This window comes from Pongo pygmaeus, chromosome 6 (genome assembly GCF_028885625.2).
Source record: "Pongo pygmaeus isolate AG05252 chromosome 6, NHGRI_mPonPyg2-v2.0_pri, whole genome shotgun sequence".
NCBI classification, from domain to species: domain Eukaryota; kingdom Metazoa; phylum Chordata; class Mammalia; order Primates; family Hominidae; genus Pongo; species Pongo pygmaeus.
In genome coordinates this window covers 101077720-101103520 of record NC_072379.2, presented here as the reverse complement: position 1 = coordinate 101103520, position 25801 = coordinate 101077720, and the positions used below count along the sequence as shown (strand labels likewise).

The following is a 25801-nucleotide window of genomic DNA, read 5'->3' as shown; positions in this document are numbered from 1 at the left end:
TGCTGAGGAGTGCTTTACTTCCCACTTAAGTGGTCAATTTTCAAATAAGTGTGGTGTGGTGCTGAGAAGAATGTATATTCTGTTGATTTGGGGTGGAGAGTTCTGTAGATGTCTATTAGGTCTGCTTTGTGCAGAGCTGAGTTCAATTCCTGGATATCCTTGTTAACTTTCTGTCTCGTTGATCTGTCTAATGCTGACAGTGGGGGTGTTAAAGTCTCCCATTATTATTGTGTGGGAGTCTAAGTCTCTTTGTAGGTCTCTAAGGACTTGCTTTATGAATCTGGGTGCTCCTGTATTGGGTGCATATATATTTAGGATAGTTATCTCTTATTGTTGAATTGATCCCTTTACCATGATGTAATGGCCTTCTTTGTCTCTTTTGATCTTTGTTGGTTTAAAGTCTGTTTTATCAGAGACTAGGATTGCAACCCCTGCCTTTTTTTGTTTTCTATTTTCTTGGTAGATCTTCCTCCATCCCTTTATTTTGAGCCTATGTGTGTCTCTGCACATGAGATGGGTGTCCTGAATACAGCACACTGATGGGTCTTGACTCTTTATCCAATTTGCCAGTCTGTGTCTTTTAATTGGAGCATTTAGACCATTTACATTTAAAGTTAATATTGTTATGTGTGAATTTGATCCTGTCATTATGATGTTAGCTGATTATTTTGCTCATTAGTTGATGCAGTTTCTTCCTAGCCTCGATGGTCTTTACAATTTGGCATGTTTTTGCAGTGGCTGGTACCAGTTGTTCCTTTCCATGTTTAGTGCTTCCTTCAGGAGCTCTTTTAGGGCAGACCTGGTGGTGACAAAATCTCTCAGCATTTGCTTGTCTGTCAAGTATTTTATTTCTCCTTCATTTATGAAGCTTACTTTGGCTGGATATGAAATTCTGGGTTGAAAATTCTTTTCTTTACGAATGTTGAATATTGGCCCCCACTCACTTCTGGCTTGTAGAGTTTCTGCCGAGAGATCAGGTGTTAGTCTGATGGGCTTCCCTTTGTGGGTAACCCGACCTTTCTCTCTGGCTGCCCTTAACATTTTTTCCTTCATTTCAACTTTGGTGAATCTGACAATTATGTGTCTTGGAGTTGCTCTTCTCGAGGAGTATCTTTGTGGCGTTCTCTGTATTTCCTGAATCTGAATGTGGCCTCCCTTGCTAGATTGGGGAAGTTCTCCTGGATAATATCCTGCAGAGTGTTTTCCAACTTGGTTTCATTCTCCCCGTCACTTTCAGGTACACCAATCAGATGTAGATTTGGTCTTTTCACATAGTCCCATATTTCTTGGAGGTTTTGTTCATTTCTTTTTATTCTTTTTTCTCTAAACTTCTCACTTATTTCATTCATTTCATCTTCCATCACTGATACCCTTTATTCCAGTTGATCGAATCAGCTACTGAGGCTTGTGCATTTGTCACATAGTTCTCATGCCTTGGTTTTCATCTCCATCAGGTCCTTTAGGGACTTCTCTGCATTGGTTATTCTAGTTAGCCATTCATCTAATTTTTTTTCAAGGTTTTTAACTTCTTTGCCCTGGGTTCAAACTTCCTCCTTTAGCTCAGAGTAGTTTGATTGTCTGAAGCCTTCTTCTCTCAACTCGTCAAAGTCATTCTCCGTCCAGCTTTGTTCCGTTACTGGTGAGGAGCTGCGTTCCTTTGGAGGAGGAGAGGCGCTCTGATTTTTAGAGTTTCCAGTTTTTCTGCTCTGTTTTTTCCCCATCTTTGTGGTTTTATCTACCTTTGGTCTTTGATGATGGTGACGTACAGATGGGGTTTTTGTGTGGATGTCCTTTCTGTTTGTTAGTTTTCGTTTTAACAGTCAGGACCCTCAGCTGCAGGTCTGTAGGAGTTTGCTGGAGGTCTACTCCAGACCCGGTTTGCCTGGGTATCAGCAGCGGAGGCTGCAGAACAGCAGATATTGGTGAACAGCAGATGTTGCTGCCTGATCGTTACTCTGGAAGTTTTGTCTCAGAGGAGTACCTGGGCGTGTGAGGTGTCAGTCTGCCCCTACTGGGGGTTGCCTCCCAGTTAGGCTACTCGGGGGTCAGGGACCCACTTGAGGAGGCAGTCTGTCTGTTCTCAGATCTCCAGCTGCATGCTGGGAGAACCACTATTCCTTTCAAGGCTGTCAGACAGGCACATTTAAGTTTGCAGAGTTTTCTGCTGCCTTTTGTTTGGCTATGCCCTGCCCCCAGATGTGGAGTCTACAGAGGCAGGCAGGCCTCCTTGAGCTGCGGTGGGCTCCACCCAGTTCGAGCTTCATGGCCACTTTGCTTACCTACTCAAGCCTCGGCAATAGTGGGCGCCCCTCCCCTAGCCTCGCTGCCGCCTTGCAGTTTGATCTCAGACTGCTATGCTAGCAATCAGCGAGGCTCCGTGGGCGTAGGACCCTCCAGAGCCAGGCGTAGGATATAATCTCCTGGTGCGCCGTTTTTTAAGCCCGTTGGAAAAGTGCAGTATTAGGGTGGGAGTGACCCGATTTTCCAGGTGCCATCTGTCACCCCTTTCTTTGACTAGGAAAGGGTATTCCCTGACCCCTTGCGCTTCCCGGGTGAGGCGATGCCTCGCCCTGCTTCAGCTCACTCTCGATGCGCTGCACCCACTGTCCTGCACCCACTTTCCGACACTCCCCAGTGAGATGAACCCGGTACCTCAGTTGGAAATGCAGAAATCACCCGTCTTCTGCGTCACTCACACTGGCAGCTGTAGACTGGAGCTGTTCCTATTTGGCCATCTTGGCTCCACCCCAAAGCCCATGATTTTAACCACCATGGTATTTCACACACTCCTACCTCATCGTAGTACAGGACTTGTGACCTCATTATTATAACACAACTAGAACACTGAGCTCTTGTGCTTTCAGATGTGCCTTGTGTATAACAAAAAATAACAATAGAAAAGTATTATTTGAATTCCAACTCACTAATGTTTCTTTTGAGTAGATTACAGGCTTTTGGATACCTAAGGTAAGACACTCAACCTGTATTTCCACACAACCTGGCTGTAATTCAAGCTTCTAAAGGAGTAAATCAGGAAAAGTACTCTGTTAGGTATGGCATCATTTTTCAAATTATGTGGGTTGCAGTGTAAATTCACCAACACACTCCTATTTCAGAAGTTTTTCTTCCTGTTTTTCATTAAATAAAGTAGGTAAAAGGCCCCTGCCATAAAGCATTAACCCCACCTCTGTGGACAAAGATGGTCAGGATGGGGTTTAGAATGCATTTACTTATGGGTCGTGGTTTTCCTTCCAATCTGGCTAGTGTCAGCTTAAGCTTCCTTAAGTAATTTCTTGGTCTTCCTAACTGGAGCTAGAAGTTTGAGATAAGCATGATGAACTGTTCTATTCTAAAAAAAAATTAGGGGACAATGCATATTACTACAACTAGTTTATTTTATTAAGAAATAAATTGCAGCCAGGCACAGTGGCTTGTGGCTGTAATCCCAGCACTTTGGGAGGCCAAGGTAGGTGGATTGCTTGAGCTCAAGAGTTCGAGACCAGCCTGGACAACATGGTGAAACCCTGTTTCTACCTCCCCCAGCTCAAAAAAAACAAAAAAAAAACAACAACAACAAAAAACTGGGTGTGGTGGTGCAGAACTGTAGTCTCAGCTACCTGGAAGGCTGACCTCCCAAGCTTAGGCAATCCTGATGAGGCTGCACTGAGCCATGATCTTGCTGCTGCACTCCAGCCTAGGTGACAGAGTGATACCCTGTCTCAAAAACAAAAACAAAAAACCAAATTGCTTTCCAGGGTTCAAATGTAAACTACAGACAGGAGATTCCCATAACAACATATGAGGGCTTTAGGAAAAAACAAAACAAAAACAACCCTGGAAGATTTCAGGATAAATAGACGACACGTTTTTCTATCAAACATACTTTCAAAAGTAGAAAATCATGGATTTAAAAAACTTTTTTGTAGGGCTTGATATGTCTAAATGTATCAAGTTTCAAGTGTGCTAACTTTATGAACACTTGTCTCTGTTCTTAAATGCATAACATGATCTTAAATTTTTCAGATCTTTAAAAATGTTAAGCAATGCAAAGATTTCTACCCCATCTCCCTCCACATCTTTAAAAGCCAAAAACCACCTACCAAAACTCCATTACTGTTTGTGAATGAAGAATTTTGATGACTTGAAAACCTTCCTAATGTCCCATCTTTAACACTAACTTTTTTAGAAAGGAGAGCTCTTGTTGTGTTCTTTAACCTCTTTTCACTTCATAAACTTCTTCATGGTTGACATCAGTACTATCCTCTTAAAAATTCAAATGTGAACTAACAGCGTCATTTATTGAAGGCATATTATGTTAAAATTAGTGATTTTCCCAAAGACAAAATGTTAAGTGGAAAAGTCAGTACTCAGATTCAGGTGTGACTCCCAGGCCCAAGCATAGCCTGGAATGAATTAAGAAGGTCACCATATTAATTTTCATAAGGTGAAAGAAAACAAGCATTATATATTTTTCCACATCACAAAATGGTGAAGACCTAAGAGACTCAAGTGGCTGGCTCTGAACCCTACAGCAAGACAGTGGCAGAGTTGGAATGGATTCCAGATGTCTTTGCTAACCATTAAGAAAGAGTTACTAAATAACTTTCCATTACTCTCAAAAGTTACTGTTCCCAAGTGTATTGAGAATTCGGAGATGTGAAGTAAGACAGAAATCTTTGTTTTCAGTTGTCTTTAAGCTTTTGCCAGTAACATGGTCCCAGTAGAAGAAAACATAAAACTGTAATCCTAATCAAATTTTACAACATCAAATACTATTTCAATAGTTTCAAATACTATTCCAATATTGTTCCAGCAATATTCCAAATAATACTAAGAAATATTTTAAATGAATAAAGACTAACAATCTTCAAAAGTTTTACAGTTTTCTGTTTGTTTTATTTTGCCTACTGTGCAAAACATTAAATTATTTGTATGTAACAGCTGCTTATTCAAAACTTTGTTCTTACTCTGTTACTAGTTATATTAACAATATATCCCTTTTCTCCTTGGATCTTTGTAATAATGAAGTACAATTATATGACTTACATGCCATTTATAATTTTCCCTGAAGAGTATTACCTGCAGCTCTCAGATTTAGTGAGGACATAAGTTTATCTTATTTTAAAGGGAGAAAATATGATATTGAGAAGTCACACCGGTGTATCAGCAATAACTGAGGTTTCAGACCTCTGTGTTTTGCAGTTTTGACACTGACAAATTCTAGAGATGGATTAAAAAAAACTATTAAATTAATATGGTAAAGAAACTACTAATAGCAGGAACAATCAGTCTCTGTGAGGAAATATTTTCCTTGTTAAACATCTGGCCAACATGCAAGAGCTGCTAGACTATTTTTAAAATTTTTTTATACAGAGCTACAGTTCTTAACTTTCTGCAGCCAAGCCACTTCAGCCCCTATGGCCAACCTACTTCACCCAAGCCACTTGTCAACACATATATGTACATCCATGTGTGCAGAAGAACAGACAAATTCATATTTAGCTTTCAGATGAAAAGTATACCATTTTAAATGAAAGAGTTGGACTCAGAATAAGTTGTGTCAGAAGTTAAATGATAGAGACATATCATAAGTCTTGATACTTCAAGAGACTAAGTAATCACTTTAGAGGACCTTCCTGTGTGATACCTTTATTTAAGGATCACACTTTGAAAACTGTTACTCTACACTGATTGCCTGAGAAGTTCCTTTTACAGGCTGACAGAAAAGCTTCCAAAAGAGTGTATGGCAGCGTTTTTCCTTCAAAGATTATTCTATTTCAGAATAGAATAAACTGAAAAATCCACAGAGTAACATTTAAAAATTCCATAATAACAGTCAAAATATTACATTTTTGTTTGTACTACAAAAGGAAAGATAGTCTGCATGGCCATCTATCCCACAAGTTGTAAAGATCACTGGTCTAGAAAGCTAGCAGACCAGTGCCTTCAAATCAGGTTCTATCAGAAGATATTTTCTTGAAATCACTATGTCAGTATAGATAATTTGACCATCTGTTTCCTGAGTGTTACATAAACCTTCTTTACATCATATGTCAAAATAAAACATTCCAGTTCACTAACCTTTAAGGGATTTCAATTCCACTTTCCCAAGTTGGCTGACATAAACATCTATGGCACCCTGATTAGTTGAGGCTTTTAGACATCCAGAAGATGAATCTAGGAAGAAGAAAAAACCATAAGTAAAATAATTCTTACTTGATAAATGGAATTACAAACTTGAAATAAAAGGCTCTGCTTTAGCATTAGGATAAGGGGCTAAGAATCTTGCAAGTTTTAGTATTTTCCTCATAACAATGCCATTGTTTGCACTTAAACGTAAACAGTATCAGAAACCTGGAAATCTATTAAACAACTAATTTAAAAATCTTTATCTATATTAACTTATCTCTAAACATTTACTCTAAAACTTAATGAGTAGGAAGGAGAGTCTGCAAGTAATGGTTCCTTTGACCACTAAGCATCATTGATATATTTAGTTTTTTATCATGTTGATACATTTAGTAAACTTTCAATAATTACCAAAGAATTCTACCTCATGTATAGTCACATACAAGCAGTAGCAAGGCTAACAAAAATCAAAACCTCTCATAATTTCTCCTTGTAGCAAATTTGCTGATACTAAGAAGTGCTCCTAATAGTAAAAGATTACTCTACATAAAGTTGTTGCATTTCTTTTTTTCTTTTCTTTTTTTTTTTTAGAGACAGGGTCTTGCTATGTTGTCCAGGCTGGTCTCCAACTCCTGGGATCAAGCGATGCTCCTGGGATTACAGACACAAACCACGGTTCCTGGCTTGTTGCATTTCTTTAAGGGGCAGAAGGGCAGGGTGGAATAATTTGAAGAATAGCTTGTTTATATCTAATAGTTCTTTTCAAGTTTCTGGAATTGAACAGTTATCTTTAAGTGAGGATAAGAAAATAATAATTAAGGTAACCCTGATTTGACATTCAAATTTCCCTATGTCGTCGATGACCCCACTTTTGAATCAACCAGTATCTCAAGTTCAAGGGAAAACAGTCAAAATAAAGAAGTAAGGAAATGAACTTGAAGAGTTAGTGCTAAGTGGTTTTTCCTTCTTCTCTTTCTCTCATGGCAATTGAATCTTTAATTTAATATTCTATCTGACTGCCTGGAGAAGGCCAAAGCATATTCTTTTTAGAGAGGACTCTTAAAAAGCGTATTTTATCAGGAGCTTTTATTACTTCAAAGTGGAAACAAAGTAGGGAGTGTGGTGAAAACTATGCCAAAAATTATACTTTTTACAAAACAGAGAGAGAAAACATTGTGTGTATATATATATATACTTGTGTGTATATATATGTGTATGTATATACATATATACACATATATACACATATATATACACATATATATGTGTATATATATGTGTGTGTGTATATATATATACAGGAGCCAACATTTTTCTTTTAAAAAAATGTTAACTGACTTCAAACAAAGACAGTAAATTTGGAATAAACTGTTTAAAATCTGGCTCCAAGATCATTTATAATAATTTACTTCCAATCTATACTGGAAAATGCCCTTTATCAGACTCAATTTATTTAGTTTTCAAGTGTCAAAAGTTAACAGTGACGTTGGGAAATGAAACCCCTAGAGATAAATGACACAGAATAGCTGGACAAAATGAACATTTCACTGCTTACGTACCAACAGAAACTCCTTTTTAAACCTCTTACCACATCCTAAAAGAAGACAAGTAAAAACTACATTATGCTAAAAAAAAGAAAAGTGTAATACACAAGGTGTGTATTATTCCAGTTTGAACAAAGTTAAATAGCTGAAACATTAGTGTGATTTCTCGCTTTCTCAAGGAGGGAAAAAAAACACACAGAATTTTTATGTGGCTCATAAATAATACTTTCATTTATTTTTCCCTCCAAATGAGAAATAAATGACAGCTAAATAATTATATCCCAGGCCACAAAGTAATTATATCCTCATGTTATCTGTATTGATCTCTAACGATGGCTCATCCCTTGGAGGCTGTCAAAAAATAAAAAAATGAAAACTCAAGGTGTTTTCAAAAAAGAAGGCAAAGGTGATATTTTAAAACTATGCAGCAAAACAAGTCCTCCTATTTTTTTGTTTAACACAAATTATCAGAACTAAAATTAATTATCAAGAGTAAAATTAAGGCTTCATCCACAGAATTTCATTCTTTTGGAGTTTACATAATGGAGAAATTCTATAGATCTGGGAGAAAGTCCTGTAGATCTAATGTATAGCACAGTGACTGTAATTAACAATACTGTACTGTAAACTTGATATTTGCTAAGAGAGTAAATCTTAAACATTTTCATCATACACAAAATGGTAATGAGGTGAAGTGACAGATATGTTAACTAAACGGACTGTGGAAATCATTTCACAATATATATGTATATCAAATCATTATATTGCATGTATACCTTAAATATATACGGTTTTGTCAATTATGTCTCAATAAAGTCAGCAAAAGCAGAAAAAAAAAAACCACACACCACAAAAGAAACTAAAATAAATCTACATTGTAACGTGATTAGCTCAGTGCTTGGCACATGGGCACTGAGTAAATGATAGATATTTTAAAGAAAGGGCCAGGTGTGGTGGCTTATGCCTGTAATTCCAGCACTTTAGGAGGCTGAGGCAGGAGAACTGCTTGAAGCCAGGCATTTGAGACCAGTATGGGCAACAAAGTGAGACCTTGCCCCTATTTTTTAAAATAATAAACAAGTAAATAATGTTAAAAGAAAAATCAGTCAGTATAGTTGGTCATATTAATAAAAGAAAAATGATCATTTCAATAAATTCAGGAAATGTGTTTGACAAAATTCAACACTCATTCACGATCAAAGAAAGTAAAAAAAGAGAAACTTTTAAGCAGACAAGGAATAAAAGATTACTCTCCCGATCTGATAAAAGGCATCTGTTAAAAATCTATAGCTAACATCACACTTAATGCATTCCCCCTAATATTGAGGACAAGGATAGGGATCAAGTGCAAGGAATCACACTCTCATCACTACAATTCGACATTATACTGAAGTTCATAGCTAGTCTGATAAGGCAAGAAAAAGAAAAGTAATAAAGATAGGAAGGAAAGAGGTAAAACTCTATTTGCAGATGAAAATGTCTGCTCAGCTAGAAAAGGATTCTAGATTCGAGAAAACCACTATTAGAATAAATTTAGCAAGGTCACAAGATACAAGGTCCGTTTATAAAAATCATTTGTATTTACATATATCAGCAGTAGACAATTAGAAGCAAAGTCTTAAAAACTGTCTCATTTATAACAGTGTTAAAAACACAAACGAATTTAACAAAAAAATGTGCCAGACCTCTACATTGAAACTTACAAAGCAATGCTGAGAAAAATTAAAGAAGATCTAAATAAATGGAGAGAGCTACCTACCATGTTCATTAATTGGAAGATACGATGTGATTCAGTGCAATCCCAAACAAAATCAAAACTGTATTTTTTCGTAGAAATTGGAAAATCAAAGGACCTATTATATCCAAAGCAATCTTTAAAAGGAACATATTTGGAAGACTTCAACTACCTGATTTACAGACTTACCAAAGTTACAGTAATCATGATATTGTGGCACTGGCATAAGGCTCACCAAATAAATCAATGAATTAGGAACAAGAGATCAGACATTGAGCCACACTTATAGTCATTTGATTTTAGACAAGGATGCTAAAGTAATCCATCAGAGAAAGGAAGTTTTTTCAACAAATGGTCATATAAAAAAATTTTAAAACTGACAATAATAAATGTTGATGAGGATGTGGAGCAACTCAAATTCTCATACATTGTTGATGAGAGTATAAAGTGGAACTTTGGGAAAAGGTCTGGTAGTTTATCATAAAGTTAAACATAGAACCTACCTAGTCAGCTCAGCAATTCCATACGTAAGTGTTTACCCAAGAGGAAAAAAAATATACATCCATAAAATGACTTACATTAGTATATTCATAGCAGCTTTATTTACAGTTGCCAAAAAATTAGAAATAGCCCAGGTGTCCATTAACAGTAGAATGAACAAATTAAGCCTTCTAACAGCCTGCTTTCACTTCTGGTACATTATGAAATAACAGCTAGGTTTTTCTTTTAAAATATAAATTATATATCACTTCGCTAACATCCTGTTGTAGTTGGAATAAAGTCTGAACTCTTACCCTGTCTACAAGGTCCTAAGATCTAGCCTTACTTACCTCATATCCTACCACTTTCCTCATAAGCCAGCCTTCTATCCCTTGAAAATAATAAACTTCCATTTTCAAGGCCTGCACTTGCTGTTCCTCTACCTAGGGAGCCTGCATCCAGAACTTTATATAACTCTTTCTCATTTTTCTGGCTTTAGTTTAAATGTACCCTCTCCAGACCACCCCCAATTGCCTAACTGAAGTAGCTTTCTTTTTCCCCGATCTGTATTCAGTTACCCTTTCTTATTTCTTCATTGTACTTACCACAAACTAAAATTACCTTTTGTTATTTATATGCTTGTTGTCTTTCTTCCCAGGGCTCAGAGAAGGTGAGGTCTCTGAGCACAGAAACTATGTCCTGTTGACCAATATGTTCCCTAGTACCTAAAAGAATTCTTAATACATGGCAGGTACTCAATAAATACATGTTGACTAACTAGTTATTAGTATTCACAAGGTTGTCTTCAAATGTTAACACATTTGGAGCCCAATAAACAGTGACATTATTTATATCTTTCTTTCAAGGACTTAATTTAGATATTTGAAGAATTCAAGAAATTTGTAAGATCTTTTTTTCTTTCTTTTCTTTTCTTTTTTTTTTGTCTTCAGAGAAGTTTAGCAAGAAATATAAGACATTTCTTAATACCAGCTCAGGCAATTTTCTTTGAGTGGACATAATTAGTACATTGGTTCTGCCTATATTTGACTTGTGATCCTATCAAGTTCATCAGTTAAACTGTAGAATTCATTTATTCTAATAAAGTCATCATAAATATACCCATTTTTAAAAGTGGACAAAATACACGAACTAGTAGCTTAGCACGTACCTACTGTGATGTTACCCATCTTGCTTTGTAATGTTATATTACCTGCAAAAAAGAAAAAGATACTTTTATGTACTAGAGACAATCTAGAAAGGAACTGTGATACATAGCAATGCTAAAACATGGATGAATATCTACAATGTTATTTTTGTTGGCAATTTTTCCCAATATCACAAATCCAGTCAAAGATTGAGCTGTAGTTCTGAAATAACTAGCCTTAGGTATCTCTGCAAACCTTCTTTCTCTACTACCAAACCTTAAGCTTTTATAGCATAACTACAAATCACCATAACTGCTGGCACAGAGGAAAAACAATACTTCTAAAACCCGTAAGTGAAAAAAATTACTGAAATGTAATCACTATACATTTTCAACCTAAATATCAATGTATTTATCAGACCACACAAAGTGAAGTTTTCAACCAAGTAACACTAAAATATGGTATGGAAAAAAAGAATTATTTTTCGGGCCACTTGCCATGTCTATTAGATTAAAAGTAGTTTCTGGGCCAAGAATTAAAGTGGTTTGAGATAGGAATAATGAATACATGGAGGTATGACTAATAAAACAGAAAAAAGAAGCTTCAAAGGTTTCCGTCTTAGTGAAAATGTGTTTTCCATGATAAGTATGGAATATTGCGACCATTCTTCCCAGCCCCTTTCCCCAATACCAAAAGTAGTAGGATTATTCTTCATATGTGTGTTTGTATGTGTTTATTCTACTGAAAATATAAGCAATAATGTTATCTCTTCTAAAATAATTCCAAAACTACACTAAAAAAGTAAAGGAATAACTTTGGCCTCAGAATTAATCTTCAGTAAACTCATTTTATCTCATTTCATATACCTTATGAATACTGACTTGTATCATTATCTGGGAAAAAGCAAAAAAGGCACTGGATTCATTTACTCAATAGCCAGATCCGCCTAATTGCAAAAATCCATCTTAAGGTCTAATATACCATCATATTTCCTGTGAGTATATGAACAAGGAGTATATCTGTGTATGAATAAAAACTTGGTTTGTGTACTGAAGCTTATAAGATTACTAATTTTTTTTTTCATATTTTAGATTCAGGGGATACACGTGCAGGTTTGTTACCTGGGTATACTGTGTGATGTTGAAGTCTGGGGTACAAATGATCCCATCACCCAGGTACTAAGCATAGTACCCAATAGTTTTTCAACCCTTGCCCCGTCCCTCCATCCCCCATCTAGTAGACTCCAGTTTCTATTGTTGCCATCTTTATGTCCATAATTATCCAGTGTTTACCCCCCACTTATAGGTAAGACCATGTGGTATTTGGTTTTCTATTCCTGTGTTAATTCGCTTAGGATAATGGCCTCCAACTGCATCCATGCTGCTGCAAAGGATATAATTTCATTCTTCTTTATGGCCGCATAGTATTCCATGGTGTATATGTACCACATTCTCTTCATCCAGTCCACCACTGATGGGCACATAGGTTGATTCCATGTCTTTGCTATTGTGAATAGAGCTGCAGTGAACATGTTGCGTGCATGTGTCTTTTTGGAAGAATGATTTATTTTCTTCTGTGTATTGGGATTGCTGGGTTGACTGGTAGTTCTGTTTTAAGTTCTTTGAGAAATCTTCAAACCGCTTTCCACAGTGGCTGAACTAATTTACATTCCCACCAACAGTGTATGAGTGTTCCCCTTTCTCCACAGCCTTGCCAGCATCTGTTGTTTTTTTACTTATTTTTAATAATAGCCATTCTGACTGGTGTGAGATGATATCTCATTGTGGTTTTGATTTGCATTTCTCTGATGACTAGTGATTTCGAACAGTTTTTCATGTTTGTTGGTTTCTTGTATGTCTTCTCTTGAGAAATGTCTGTTCCTGTCTTTTGCTCATTTTGAATAGGGTTATTAGTTTTTTGCTTATTGATTTGTTTAACTTCCTTGAAGATTCAAAGGAACAAAGGATATTAAACCTTTGTCAGATACAGAGTTTGCAAATATTTTCTCCCATTCTGTAGGTTGTCTATTTACTCTGTTCATAATTTCTTTTGCAGTGCAGAAGCTCTTTCATTTAATTAGATCCCAATGAGGCAAGTCTAGGAGGACAGGAACCACATCTTTCTTATTTAGCTTCATATCTGGGAACTTTGCACAGTGCATAGTACACAGTAAACACAATTATTTTGTGAACAAATAAAAAGTTTGGAAAAGTAGGTAAAGAGCAACCTGTGGTAGAATCACAGAGTGCTAAGTCTACTGACTATCCTACACCAAAAAAGTCAGTGAAGAATTTCAAGATGGATAAAAATATAAGAAAACCATGCTTTAAGGAGATTCACCTAGTGTGAGACAGTGGGTGTTTCCATACTTAGCATTCTCTTTACTGCTTGTTGTGGTTTGAATGTTCCCACAAAAGTTCATGTGTTGGAAACTTTGTCCCCAGTGCAGCAATACTGTGAGGTGGGACCTTTGGGAGGTAATTGGGTCATGAGGGCTCTGCCCTCATGAATGGATTAACCCATTCATGAATCAATGGATTAATGGGTCATGGAGGGAGTGGGTTAGCTATCACAAGAGTGGGTCTGTTATAAGAGCCAGTGTGGGTGTCTCTCATGCAGCCTCTCTCCATGTGAGGCCTGTGCCACTTCATGACTCTGCAGAGCCCCTATCAGCAAGAAGGCTCTCACCAGATGCGGCTCTTAGACCTCAGACTTCTCAGCCTCCAGAACTGTAATATATAAACTTTATAAATCACTCAGTCTCAGGTATTCTGTTACAGCAACAGAAAACAGACTAAGACAATGCTCTACCTCCTGAACAATAAAAGATGAAGTAGACAGGTCCCTGATATTCGTAACTTTATTAATAAAGAACTATGATAAAGTTTTACAGTCATTTAGCTAGTGAATCCAGTCACCCACTCATCAAGGCAATGGAGCTTTATTGTTTTACACTAGTCTTTAATAATGCAGTAAAAATTTACAATTTTTTTAAAATAAAAATATGGTCTTTCTCAAAAAGCCAATCATTAGTGCTTGTCATGAAAGTGAGGAGGTCTTCAGAAAATAATGATTCTTTGAACCAGAAAATAGAAGTTTTAGATCTATACAAAATGAGGATTAGTTAATTATAGTGGGACCTATAGAGTCTCAGATAACATTCTTCTTGAATGTTTGAGTTCTACTGTATACTAAAAGCAAAATGGAGCAACAACAACAAAAACCCATGGAATTAAGGAATCGTTTCAAATGCTGTCTAGTTATAAGTAACACTTCGAAATATTTTTGTCAATTCTAAATAAAACAGTAAACAAAAACTTATTTTCAACTCAAGTCAAAATATTTAGAAAATCTCTACCTTAAACAGAAATATTCTAAAGTCATTAGAAAACACAAAATGGATGTCTTGCCTCAAATGCATAGTGGAATAAAGTAGTATATTTAAAAGTATACCAAGCAACAAAATGGGCATTATTAGCAAAATTTTCTATATTTTGATTTCACCTACTTCATCTCCAATCACTGAAAATAATAAATTAATTATTTGAGAGGAGTAAATCTTAGTAAAAGCTTCTTTCCAATAAAGCAGACACCAGATGGTCTGTAATAACTATGTGTGCTTACCCTACTCTCAAGTTATATAAGTTTTCCACAAATCCCAGTATTTGAGAAAATAGATAGTTTTTCTTAGCTTGTAACCTTTCATTCTAGCATGGTCAGAGGAAAAAAAAATGTAATCAATTTAAAGATAAACACTGGTTTATTTTTCTTCACCAAAAGAAATGTGATTATGGTTCAAGCACATATAACTCTTAAAATCCGAACAGAGTAATCAAGTATCCTTAAAGATTAAGTCATTTTATGGTTTTTGGTGGGTAGGGGTGGGGAGGTGGGAAGGGAGACACTTGTATTTGCAAGCCACAGTGCTAAATGCTAAGAATATAGAGATGAATAAAACATAATCTTTGCTCTTGAGGAGTTTATAATTAGGCAAGGATTTATAGAAAACCAGAGATGAGGCAAGATGCTTTAGCTGAGTACCGAAAGATTAAAAAAGTCAACAAGATTTTTAAAAAGCTAGGAAAAGCATTTCAGGCAGAATATAAACAGTATGATCAGTATGATCAAAGGTTCTGATCAAGAACTCAGAGGTATAAAACAGGTAAAAATGTGTATAGGAAAAAAGACTAATTCTGGAAGACAAAGCATACAGTCAGAAGAGGGAAAAGGGAAGTTGCGCACGTCACTAAGGCAGTAGAAAACGGTCCGAATAAGAGAATGACATGTTCAATGTGCATTACTAATAAACTACTATAGCTGCAGTGAGGAGAAATGGATCTGAAGAAGGCAAGGCTGGAGGCAAAGTTATTGCTAGTATCAAGGTAAGAGGTCAAAAGGGTCTAAAACAGAAGTGTAGAAATTAGCAGGAAAAAGGTGAGATAGATTGAAAAAATATTTAGGAGGTAAAACCTGCCTAAACTTGGTAGTTGATTAGATGCAGGAGATGAGAGAGAAACAGAAAGTTAAGACCACTGCCAGATTTATAGCATGGGAATTGGGAACATGACAATATCAGAAACAGCAAATAAAAACAAGGGAAGAGGACATATTACAGATGACGTTCACGGACTGGGGAAGAAGGGAAAAATGGTAGAAATGTGGAGTTTGAGATGTCTATGAAGATCCAAATGGCTATGTCTACCTGCCAGATGGATGTATAAATTAGTCAGGGCTAGAGACATACATTTGAATAATCAGATTTGAAACACCCTTGTAAGGGTAGTTCAGACTCAAAAGTATATAAGATGCCCTAGGAAAATATGTAGATAAAGAACAATAGGACAAGGATGAAATCCTGGAGAATACCAATTATCACAGAGGTGGAAAGAGAAGGAATATAGAGACATTTGTGAAAGAGCAATTATAAATATATGATAGAGACTGCCAGTGTCCATTAATATTTGTGTGCCTCTCTTCTTCCATAAGAGTACTGCTAAACTACATATCTCAGCCTTTGCAGTTAGGTAAAGCCATTTGAAAATATTTTGTCCAAAGATCTATGGGCAGAAGTAATATATGCACTTCTAGGCCTGGTTTCTGAAACTTCTTCCATGATCCTCTGTGCTGCCTCATTTTTTATGGAAGACTTGGAAGCCACAAACTGAGGAAGCCAAGTCTCTGAATGTCTCTAAGGAGCTGCACTTAGGACAGACACTGTAGTAAATGTCAATATTTTGTGTCAGAGGTCTAAACCCTGAAAAACCTACATGGTTTGCACCACAAAAAAAAAGCTGTAATTCCTTTCTAGTATTTCATATAAAAAAGTTGTGGCCAGGTGCGGTGGCTCACACCTGTAATTCCAGCACTTTGGGAGGCCGAGGCGTGCGGATCACCTGAGGTCAGGAGTTCGAGACCAACCTGGCCAACATGGTGAAACCCTGTCTGTACTAAAAAATATAAAAATTAGCCAGGTGTGGTAGCAGGCGCCTTAATCCCAGCTACTTGGGAGGCAGAGGCAGGAGAATTGTTTGAACCTGGGTGGTGGAAGTTGCAGTGAGCTGAGATCGAGCCATTGCACTTAAGCCTGGGGGACAAGAGTGAGACTTCTCTCAAAAAAAAAAAAAAAAAAGTTGTATGTGTCCAGATTCGAAATTAAGTATCAAAATGATAATCAAATTAAAACTTCATAATGACCTAGGCTAGGAATAAATACTAGAATTTCAATAAAACATTTTCATGAATGTCGTGAAAAGATCTATTTAATCCAATAAAAGATTCTGTGTTTTAAAATTGTATATTATTTCTGACTTTCTAAGTTTACAAACCAGATTTATAAATTTATCAGTGACTACAAGTCCTTCTTAAAGCACATTGGGACATTTCTTCTGAAATTTTGAGTGCTATCAAAGTTATCACCTGTGTTTTGTACAGTTCATGTAAATTGTACTTCTTGAAAATTTCAAAAATAAGTAGTTACTAAAGGAAAAGTTTATGCATTATGCCAAATATTTGAAGAACAAAGGACTTTTGAAGTGCAGAGAAAATGAGAGAACTAATACTTAGCAATTTATCTATCAAGATATGTTTCCAAAGAACTTAAAATAGAGCCTAATTTACATAGGAAATCTAAATATTTAAAATAGAGTTTTATTCATTAGTCACCGTTCCAGATCATAACATAAGTTTTTAAAATACACAAAAACAAGTAACATGAACACTCTTACATCTTAATCGAATCAGTTTGTTTAAATCATAGGTTATAAATAAAACCAATCCTAGCAAACCATTTCAAGGAAGTTTTTCATTGTCTCCAATAGAGTCAAGAAAAACCATATTTATATTTAAAACTGTATTTTGTAGAATACATATAAATATATGCATGTATTATACATGCACAGCATTCTTCAAAAAGTATCAATATTCAAATATCAGAATTTAATAAAATATTATTCATATAAAACCAAATTTAATTTTTGATTATTTAGAAGGAAATCAAGATAGTAAACTGTCATAAAATTTTACATCTAAACACAAGCTATCCAAGTACCTATTCTCCCACTAGATTCCCATCGCCAGAAAGTGAATATTTAATAAGTCAATGAATAAACTGGTTTTTTTGTAGTAGAAGGCATACACACTTAATAGATGTGATTCAACCAACTATACAAATAGGAAATATGACTAGTCAATTAGCTTACTCAGTTTCTTACATATAAAATATAGTTAGCTATACTTAAAAATTTCACTTGAAAAAACACTTAGGATAAATTATTTTCTTCTCTATCCATAGGAATCAACTTGCAAGGCCAGGAAAGATATATTGCTCCTTTCATTACTGTTTTCCTCATTAATGGGCATGCTCTAAGTACTCGGCACTAGTATGTTAGATGTTGCTTTGCCATCAGGGTATATAAAAAAAATTGAAAATGCAGACAAAAAATAAATTTCATGCTCTTGCTTCCTTTCATGGAAGACTTAGAAGCCACACACTTAAGACAGCACCATCACTTTTATGGAAGCAGTCCAGTTCCTGAATGCTACCATGGAGCTAAGCCCAAACACTGTATGGAACATCTACATTTTCGGTCATAAAGCACGATAAATGTCCTAAAACTCAAGGAACTTATAATGTAGAACATAGCTGAAGCAGTGCATCTGTGTTATAGTACTGTCTTCTTGGAGGAAACATCTTTAGAGTGAGCCAGGAAGCCCTCAAAGTGATGATGGAATTTGCGGTTGCAGTCAAGTTCACTGTTTAAAAACCCCTCCTAGAAAGCCAAGAAACTAGGATCAAATCCTTGCTATTCCACTAATTAACTTGTGGAGTTGAGAGTAAACAATTAGACATTTCTAAGTCTAGTTTTCCTCATCTGTGAACAGCCAATTGTTCATTAAGTAAAAGGGGCTGGCCAATTTAGGTACTCAATACATGTTTGCTTTCAACCACCCACCCACCCACCTACTGGCGCAAAGGCTCCAAACTCTACTTGTAAATCTACCAAAAAGAAAGTTACTGCATTATATTTGTGTATAAATGGTTTTTACAACATCTATACGTTGGATTTTTTTTTTTCTGCTCTCTCTGGAAAAAAATTGGTTTAAGCCTTGCTTAAGAAAAAAGAAGCTAATGTAAATAAATCCTGACCAAGAACGCACATATTCTCAGTTTGTTTTCTGTAAGTCACGTGTTTAGAAATAGCAATGTATTTTCCCATAAAAACAAGTTTTAAGATTCTTAAGCCAGTTTATTTAAATATAGCCAAAATATATACCTAATTTGTGTTACATAACCATCAGCATTTAGCACAAAGAATTCATTGAAATATATATCCAGAGTTCTAGGTTGGGAAGATCTTGGCAGAAATAATTCCCACCAAAATTCCAGGAACTAGAAAACTGGGACTTCCTTTCACCAGCCATGACTCTAATCTTCTCACCCACCAGGACATGAGACTAAAACACTGCCTGCTCTCCTGTACCCCTCCCATCCCAAACCCCAGACTACAAACTCCAAAAGCATGTTCATACAATCCCTTAGGACAAGGATGGAAATAGAGGTGACAGGGGAGAAGAAGGCAAGAAACTTAGATGTGTCTGAAGGGTGATTTTTTAAAAGTCGAGGCACTGGGGTGTGTCCATGGAATTAAGAGGGGTTTCCTGTCTTAGTTCTCTCTTGTATATGCTGAAAAACCAAAGCAGAGTGAGGGCCAAGGACTAGGTGGAGAAAGCAAGGCTGAACATGGAAGCTTTTCTACAGTTACTTCTGTGAAAGTAACTATAATTTGAAACTGGATTAAATTTTCCCTTCCCCTACTCCTTCTCATTGCTGTACTAGTATTACAAAAAGAAGCTGTGAGAAACATCTAAAAGAGTTCTTTGCATTGAGGCAGGGTGACAATGGACCACTAGAAATGAGGTGGGAAGTAGCATCTCAAAGGGGATGGTAGTGACTGAGAAAATAAAGTAGATTTAATCCTTCTACTCTACTCTGAGTTCTTTAACGACAGGTTTCACCTCCTGCCCAACTTTGCACCCTTGGTGCCTGGAAATCTGGCTCACAGTAGGTGGTCAATAAATGTGTCAAATGAATGAATAAATATAACTGTAGTAGATGCTATATTCCTCATCCAGATCCCACATCATAACCGAAGGGCTTATTTTCCTAGCTATTGGAATACTGCTGGAAGACAGCCCTCAGCTGTCAGCCCTCTTTGGGAATTACCTAGCAAAAAGGAGTCACTTCGGCTCAAGATCATACTCCTTCCTGGGGCAGCTTGCATCTAATGATTGGGGATATAAATGTCCAGCTCCTCTCACCCCAACTTGAGACAACTCTGAGGGACCATCCCAGCTTCAGAGCTCTCCGTGTGGGTTAATGAAACTGTATCACAGTCCAACTTCTCCCATGGAAATCTGGCTTTCTTCCTTTACATGGCATTGGTCCCAAGAGGCCTCCCTAGTAAATTCGCTATGCTCAAATTTCCATTTCAGAGTGTCTGCTTTCAGGGAAATTCAACCTGAAACAATAGTCCAAAAGAGGACCTAGATTTAAACCAGCTAAGGAAAGGTATCTGTTTTCATATTAAAGGTCAGTAAATATAAAAAGGTTTTATTAAGGCTAAGGAATTAACTCTTTCTTTTCCAGCACTGTATTTCCATTTTAGCTACTTTAAGTAATCAACAGACCTAGAGTACTTTGAGGACTGCTTCAAAAAAGACCACCTGTTTTACTACTATGTAGGCAATTAATGATAAACTGTACCAAATTCAATTTATCTAACTTAAAAGAATGCAAAAAAAGAAACATTATGAATTTAGTGTAAACATGGTATAAAGCATTGCAGAGAACAGACTGCTTTTCCTGTGGATGTTAATCCACATCTGACTTGATAAGGAATTGTTTCTCCACTAAAAGCTACTACATACATTAAGCACAGTACTTTTCATTATGATTAAGATAGTTAGAAATGCAATGCTTATACAAAAGTCACTTTTAAAGTATGAAGAGTTACAAATTACCAGATCTACTTAAGGTACAACTGAATAAAAAATAAATAAATGAATAAGTAACAAAACCATTTGCTTCATCTGGATACAGCTCCATATGTACTTAAGCTATTTTGGGCTCAAATAATACCTTAATCTTCCAAGAATGCTTGAGGTTTAACCATTAAATTGAGGCTCCAGAACTATTTCAAAAATATAAGTATGCTTTTTAAAATTTTTTTTTAGAAGACTACTTGCCAAATTGCTACACAGCATGATTAGCACTAACCATGCTTTCTAATGCCACTCTATAACTCTTGCTCACAACTAAAATCTGAGGGTTTTGCCAGAGTGTACAGATACCAATATCCAGCTTTACTATAGAGGTGAAATGAGTGGACTATATATGGAAAAAGTCCGAATCTGTACTTCCTGGAATATGGCTCAAAAGGCATTTAGCAGATGTTTTATACTGGATTAGTGATTATTAATTCTATCTGTATATATTTCAGAAAACATACCTGGATTTGAATCATCTGCTCTGTGGAAATTCAAGAAGCAGGCTGAGTGACACTGAACACCAGCATGCCCTTTGCCATATTACCTCATCATTATACTCTTATTTTCTTTCAATAATGCAAACATTAACTATGTAATATTTCTTGCAGAGACAGGATTTAGAAACCACAAGAGGATATTTATCAAAGAAAATGGAAACAACAGAGTGCTGAGAAAACCTGGTGCCAGTACAAATGCATGCAAAACATTTAAAATAAAATTAGTATCAGAGTTGCTATAATTACATTCCACCAAATGTTTCATTAATTTAACCCTCAGCTTTCTTATGTTAACATAAAAGCAATCAGTCAGTACCCATCTTTACCTAACACTGCTTTTACTTCATCTCCTGCATGTATTTCCTTGCTATTTGTTTCCTATTATAAGAAAACACAGGCTGGACGCAGTGTGGCTCACACCTGTAATCCCAGCACTTTGGGAGGCCAAGGGGGTGGGTCGCTTGGGCACAGGAGTTTGAGATCAGCCTGGGCAACATGGCGAAACCCCATCTCCACTAAAAATACAAAAATTAGCCTAGCGTGGTAGCGCACACCTGTAGTCCCAGCTTCTCGGGAGGTTGGGGTGGGAGAATCACCTGAACGTGAAAGGTGGAGGTTGCAGTGAGCCAGTGTCATGCCACTGCACTCCAGCCTAGGCAACAGAGCAAGACTCTGTATCAAAAAAAAAGAAAAAAGAAATACATTAAAAATTAGACTTACTATTAGTTCCATATATAACAGCATAATCTTTAATCTCTTGCCCAGATAAAATTAAATTAGCTTTATGAGTCATTTTATTTTTATGGTTTTTTTAAAAAAAGATGGTTAGTCTGCATTTCATTATTTAAAAGGCCAGTTTCCTGATCCTTTTTCAACTACAGAGTCATCTCTTAAAATTTATGCTATGTGGAAAGTCTCAGATGTATTATGCCTTTGTCAGCTTACCATGAACACTTCCTAATGTAATATCTCCAGCAGCAGAAGACAGAAATGATGATTCTGTATAAAGATACTTGGCTTTCAGCAAACCATCTTCGGTAGATACAGTAACAGAACTTCCCTGCAGTTTATCTATGGTCACAGCCTAGTAAGAGAAAGACTAATCAGTTCATTATAAAACAAAGACTGGTAAAAAGCCAAAATGCTACCTGTGGAATCAGTGGATAACTACATAAAATGTTACTACCTAGTACACAATCACTTTATTGACTCTGATTCCCTACCTCTAATTACGAGATTCTGAGCAATAGTGCATTCTCTGCAGAATATGGAATAGATCCAAATATTCCCCCATTGACTTAGGTCTCCTTTAATTTCTCTTAATGTTTTATATGTCCTATATAAAATTCTTAATCTTTTATTAGATTTATTCCTTTTAGATATTTTTAAGTGCTATTGTACAAGGTATCTTTTAAAATTTCATTTTATCCTAATTGACTTTGTATTTGATCTTAATCCAATAACTTCACTAAACTCACTAATCCTAATAATTTCTCTGTACTTTTAAAAATTATATATGGGTTATTATACTGTCTACAAGTGATGGCTTCATTTCCTCCCTTCCAATCCATATATTAATACTTTTTTTCCTGCTTTTTCTTTCTTTTTCTTGCCTTAACCATCTGTCTCAGGCCCCCAATTCAACAGTGAATGGCAGCTAGCAGAAGAAATGGGACAGCAGACATCCTTGTCTTATTCCTGTTCTCAAAAGAAAAGTTTACAACATTTCACCATTAAGCATGATGTTTGCTATAGATATTTTTTAAATAATTTTTATCAGATTAAGGACATTCCCTTCTATTTCAACTTTGTTTTATTGCTTTTGCTATTTAAATCATGAATAGGTTTTGAATTTTAGCACATACTTTATCTGATTCTATTGATTTATCATGATTTTTCTCTGTTAGTACATTAATGTAGTGAATATACTATTATTTCTAGAACTTTTCCACTTGACATCTAATAAGGCAGTAGCTTTCCACCAAACTAAATGGAAGGAATTTAAATTTACCTATTTAATGACAGAACAAAAAGTAGATTTAAAAATCAATATCTTCCTGACAGAGGTATTGCTATAAATTTTCTTTTCTACATGAAAAGAAAAATTTTTCACTTAGTTATTATGAATATATATAAATACATATATATAGTTCTTACAAATAATGAAAGCCAAGTTTTAAGGAAGTACTGTGGCTTTGTAGCCCAGACTGAGAGGAAAACTGACAACTATGTCATCAATTCACCAAACAGATGAAATGGGTTTCTGTGTTCTCTGTTAAGTTATAAAACTAAACTTAGATACTGAAATTAACACAATTTAAAAACAGTCATGTAGAATAATGATGCTATTATTTATAGTGCTCATTTGATTCTCACAATCTTGTTAAGTGGACAAAGCAAATATCACCATCCTGTTTGCTGAATAATGAAACTCAGTCTCTGGGAAGCTAACTGGTAGGTCTAGAACCCATTCAGTTATCGTTCCTGTGATTCCTTTACCTTTATCATCATCATCGTGGTAAGCATTACATTAGACTTAGCTATGTGCCAGACGTTGTTTTAAGTATTTTACCTGTATTAACTCATTTAATCCTCTTAATAGAGGATTTTTGAGTTAGTTCTATTACTATTACCCAATTTTCCAAAAAACTGAGACACACAGAGGTTAAGTAATTTGTCCAGTTATAGAGCTTAGTGAATGGTGGAGCCAGAATTCAAACACAGGTAGTTTGGCTCTCAGTATATTCTGTGCTCTTAACTAATTCACTATGTTTGTCTCTCAAATATCCAAATCACATTTCTATGAAAGTTGTGTATTAAAAGTTAACAGATTTCACAAGTATTTATTTTATGTTTTATAAAAACTACAAACTTAGAAATATACATTAAAAATCAATACTATACGTAATAAAAATAGAAAAAAAAACCTAGACTGATTCTTTAGTACATAACAAAACTCAATCAAGAAATAAAATTGTATAATAGCAAGTAAAACACATGAATATTCAATAAACCATAAACATTGGAACAAATAAATAACTGAGAGGAAACAGTGGCCAAGATATTCAAAGTAGCAAATGATTAAGATATTAAATTCTTTGATACTTATATTTGATTGTAAATGTTACAATATTCTAGTAACTTATTTCAGTAACATTAGCCATCATTTACTGAGTTTGAAGGGGCTGTAAATTTGTCTAATTTCCCTCTTGCACCTCCAAGACTACAGCAATCTAAAAAGTAAAACTAAATGCCATCTCAAAAAAGCTGCAGCATAAGGCCACACAGTGTCTTTCAACACTTTCCTAGTTTAATTTACAGAGTATTTTTAAATGTTTAGGTTTAAACAACCTCCCACGGGGTCTAAGAGAAAGGTGATGGAAGATAAAACAACAGAAACAATTACTGTTATAACCTACCTTGTTTAATTATGCCAACAATAATCTACATATAAAATATGCTCACAACTCCTCCCCACCAACTCTCTGAAAATAAAGCTGACCATGGAATATAGCAAATTTGTAGGAAGGTGATGGAAGATAAAACAACAGAAACAATTACTGTTATAGTCTATCTTGTTTAATTATGCCAATAATAATCTACATACAAAATATGCTTGCAACTCCTCCCCACCAATTATCTGAAGATAAAGCTGACCATGGAATTTAGCAAATTTATAAGAAACAAAAAGGCTCTTGCAAATTGTGTAAGTGTAAAATAAAAGGAAACTTTTTCTCAAAGACACATTATCAATCACATTTTTTAAATGACAATTTATAATTCCAAAATTATACCTTTACTCTTAATACTATGCTAAATAACCAAAAGCTACAAAAGGAGTTGATTAAAAAATACAAACTATCTTCCTATAACAACGAAAATCCCAATAGCTACTAAAAAAAAAAAGCTGTGAGAGAGCAGTTAAGCTATCTAATGGTGCCACCTTGTGGAAAATACTGAAGAAAGTTGAGTTTTGAAACATCCTTCAATTTGCCTAAAGGCGAAGTAAAAAGGTCTTAGAAAATACTCAAATAAACCTAACACAAGAAAAATCCAATCCAGTTACTGGTGATATTACTTAATGATCTATTTTAATCTATGATCATAAAAATAAAAATCTTTTCAGAACTAGAGTTAAATAGTAAGCATGTAAGTTTTTATTGATTCCAGACTAGGAACTAAGTAACTGTCAAAAGTATTAAACCACAAACTAAAACTTAAGTTGTATATTATTTCATCACTTCAGTTTCAAATTTGAATTTACTTATGAACAAAAATGCATTAAAAAGGGAATGTTATGCTACGAACTTTGTAGAACCTACCCACTTGGTGAGCCAAATGGAAGCAAAGTTGCAATTACTAAAAAAAAGAAAGTTTCAATCTTACACTTTTGTCTGATGCATGAATATCTATATTTCCATAAACTGTTCCCAGACAGATCACTTTGCCTCTTTTTGTTTGAACATGCAATTTTTGACCCTGAAAGACAAATTAAAAAATACATAACAGTGAAAAAGAGAGTAAGTTTGACTTATACTAGTGAAACATTTTCAATATTTCTGTATTAATACTGACAAAGCAACAAAAGAACAATAAGGAATGAAATAGAAACTCACTGCTTCGAATAACAACATCAACTGGAAAAAAATGTCAACTGCTGTTAAAGGGATTAAATAAGCCACTTGGACTCAAAGGGAAAAACAAGAGATACTTGGGTATTCTGGT

The 25801-nt window shown here is 35.4% G+C and overlaps 2 protein-coding genes across 6 annotated transcripts in view; one reads left to right on the top strand and one right to left on the bottom strand.

Annotated features, from left to right (window-relative positions):
- The window catches only part of CCDC146 (coiled-coil domain containing 146), a 260083-nt gene that overhangs the window by 51193 nt on the left and 183089 nt on the right, over window positions 1-25801 (top strand). The window lies entirely within an intron of this gene.
- Window positions 1-25801, bottom strand: part of FAM185A (family with sequence similarity 185 member A) — a 183385-nt gene that overhangs the window by 148784 nt on the left and 8800 nt on the right. For all 5 annotated transcript variants that reach the window (XR_008503635.2, XM_054494975.2, XM_063667687.1 and 2 more), the window contains exons 3-6: window positions 25463-25555; window positions 22022-22160; window positions 11057-11098; window positions 6082-6177 (exon numbers count right to left, since the gene is read on the bottom strand). Coding sequence is in view for 4 of the 5 variants with exons in the window: in XM_054494975.2 (XP_054350950.1) it covers window positions 6082-6177; window positions 11057-11098; window positions 22022-22160; window positions 25463-25555 (370 nt within the window). In the remaining variant the exon portion in view is untranslated. The remainder of the gene's footprint in view (window positions 1-6081; window positions 6178-11056; window positions 11099-22021; window positions 22161-25462; window positions 25556-25801) is intronic.